Here is a 3196-nt window from a genome sequence, read left to right on the forward strand (position 1 = left end):
AGTATACACAACTTATACTGGACTGGATCAGATGTATACATCATATGTATAACATTAACTTGACAATTATGCATAAAAAAGTTCAAAGAAATTTTTAGTTTCATCTAAATGTATTTGCTTTTCACCGAATTCCCAGGTAAATCATATAAAATTGCTGAAAATTACAAAGATACATTTTCATAGTATACTATCAAGTATCAAAGATAAAAGAAAGTTTATGGTAAGGTAGGAATAAATGATACTCACTACTTCGTTTATGTAAATGTACTTGATAAAGCATGAAGTTTAGAGATATTTCTTAAAAAAAATTTATAATTTTAAATATGTCTTGACATTTATTCGACTATAAAAGCTTCTCATTAGGAAGAGAATAAGAAATTTAAGTTAAAACAATTTCAATTTAGAAAGGAATCGTTCTTTTCTAATCGACCTAAAAAAATAATAGATTCACTAAATTGAAACGAGTGGAGTAACTACTAAATTTTAAGTACTATCATAATATTGAAAAGACAGATGACAACTTTCTTATATTGCCTTTTGAGGGTTAAAAAAAAGATGCAAAAGATAACAAAAGTTTTTTGTTGATTCTCATAAATATTCTCCTTTAAGCTTTGAGATGGAATCCAATGCTTATAATGAACAAACTTTAAAAGGAAAAAGTCATATTTTATGTTATCTTTGTGTGATTAGGTTTTAAATCTTAGTGCATTATGCTCACTCATTGAAATCTAAAGATTCCATGAGTTAATGAAAGTTCTATTTAACGCTTCATCCATCAAACAAATCAACACCTTAATTGAAAATGGAATTTTTCTCTACATTCCTTCTTAGGCAATGCCCTACTTTTGTAGGTTTTATATATATGAAAACTTATAGACTTTCAAAAAATATTAGATTATGAACTCAGTCAGTCACAGTCTCAAATATAACGGTGGAGACATAAGTTTCATCAAAGGGATTCATTATCTATTGTATATATATTAAAAAAAGTTGACCTTATATATACAATATAATTTTTCAATGAAGAGGTTTCATTCGTGAGCAGAGCCATTGTGTTGGTTATGTGTTCAGTTGAGTCTAGTAACTTTGATTCAAATTTTGAATATCTCTCTCTCCTGATACAAACAGGAGCAACAACAAATCACGTCAAGAAAAGCATCTTGGATTGCTTAACCATAAATAATGGCACATCATACATTTACAAAACCTTTGAAGGTAATGATTATAGCTGTATAGAAATGATCAAACTACTTATCGTGTTGGACATCATTAGAATTAAGATTTCATGTTATGTCACTAATCATGAATATGATTATAACATAATACTAGGAGGCTTGTTTCTCAATAGTCGAGATGACATATCAAATTCTCACTTGCCTATAAATTCATTAAAAATTGAATTATCAAGTTTAAATATTGAATTCGCCTGATTTTAGTATAGGGCAGTAGGACAATTTTGCCAAAGGAGTGGGGAGAGGGGCATTAACATTCCATGTGCAAGTCACAATCTTGTTTATGTACCTTTGTTGTTGCTTAGCCCCACCGTCACCAACCAACCCATGCTTGTGTGCATCCACCACAATTGCCCATTCTCATTTTGACACACATAAGATGTGCCAAATGGATACTTCCCTCTTTCCAAATAAGTTCATCAAAAATTGTCATCCACACCAATCTTACCCCCCCTATACCTCAAAAGATAACAACCAAAAGAAAATGCTTTATTCTTACAGCTAGCACACAACCTTTTGTTCCTCCTCATCATCATTCCACCACCAATAGCTTATCTTTTATTCCCCCATTATTTTCCCTTTTCATTTTCAACTCATAAAAGATTGTTGATTAGTACTAGGCTAATTAAACCCCTTCTCACTATAGTTAAGGAAACTAAATGAATCACATGTAGTCTCAAATGAAAGAGTTTAATTTATACACGTAGTCAAGATAATGAATTTTTATTCTAACAGCTCATCTATATTACCAATATATATATATAACTTAAACTCCAAATTAAATACCTTACATATAGCTTGGAAGTTGGAAAGAAATGAACAAGTTGCAATGAAGTAGAAATTTAATTTAAATGGAAAGAAAGCGAGAATATTATCTGATTAAGCTAAAATGTCAAAATGTTACATAGAGAGCATGTAACATTTGATAAATCTCCAATCAGACCTCTTCAAATTCTCACCCTTCCACACAAAATCAACAATACAATGGGACCAAAATAAGAAAAAAGAACACTAGAAGAAATTGAAAATAAAATAGTACAACAAATAAGTAAATTATTTGTAATCTACAACAATACTGATAAAAAAAAAAACAGCATGGTGCACTAAACTCTCATTATGCACGGGATCAGGAAGGCCGAACCACAAATTAAATTAAATGACCAAATTCAATTTAGAATAGAAGTGCTACACTCCCAAGAATTGCTACCATGACCATGCTACTTCCATGAACAAATCCACGAGATGGAGGTGGAGGAGCCATTGCCCCACCATCCATAGGTCCTGGTGCAGGCCCTGGTACCATACCCCCCATGGGTGCCATACCAGGGGCTGCAGGGGCTGGTGGTGATGAGTCCATTGGGCTCATGGATGGGCCCATTGGACTCATGGATGGTGCCATTATGCTCATTGGAGGAGATGACATGGCGGTTGGTGGCGGTGACATGGTAGACATTGGTGGAGGAGTAGTGGTGGTGGGAGTAGTAGGTGGCATTGACATGGTGGATGGTGGCATTGACATGGTGGATGGTGGCATTGTGGGGGCCATCATGGGGGATTGAGCAACAGAAAGGACTACAAATGTAAGAAAAAGAGAGAAAATTATCATGGGATGTGAGAGAGCCATGATTATTGATGACTCTCTTAGGATGTCTTTTTTTTTTTTTTAAGGAGAGAAGTACTCTTGAATAGAGTGCACACACAAAGGTTGTCTTTGAGGAAATTTGTATTCCGTAGGTATTGTGAAGTTTGAGGGTTAAGCTTCATATATATATAGACAGGATACAAAGGAAAGACTTAGGTTTTTCTTCTTGAGGCATCTTGTACATCATTTGGAATTTAGTGGGCCGGTTAATTCAGATTTGCATTGAGTAGATTGAGGGGTACGTAATGCGCTTCTTATCGAGAGGTTGTTCATTTACGGGAATTGAATTCGAGAGTACTCTTACGTAAGGCCAAAGGAATCG

The 3196-nt window shown here is 33.9% G+C and overlaps 1 protein-coding gene across 1 annotated transcript; it reads right to left on the reverse strand.

Moving 5' to 3' along the window:
- Positions 1-2056: 2056 nt before the first annotated feature.
- LOC107868304 (pectinesterase inhibitor 10) lies at positions 2057-2982 on the reverse strand. Its single transcript, XM_016714961.2, has one exon. It carries the CDS (start codon positions 2854-2856, stop codon positions 2404-2406), a length of 453 nt encoding a protein of 150 aa, XP_016570447.1. The 5' UTR covers positions 2857-2982; the 3' UTR covers positions 2057-2403.
- Positions 2983-3196: the final 214 nt, after the last annotated feature.

This window comes from Capsicum annuum, chromosome 1 (assembly GCF_002878395.1).
Source record: "Capsicum annuum cultivar UCD-10X-F1 chromosome 1, UCD10Xv1.1, whole genome shotgun sequence".
Classification (NCBI taxonomy): Eukaryota; Viridiplantae; Streptophyta; class Magnoliopsida; order Solanales; family Solanaceae; genus Capsicum; species Capsicum annuum.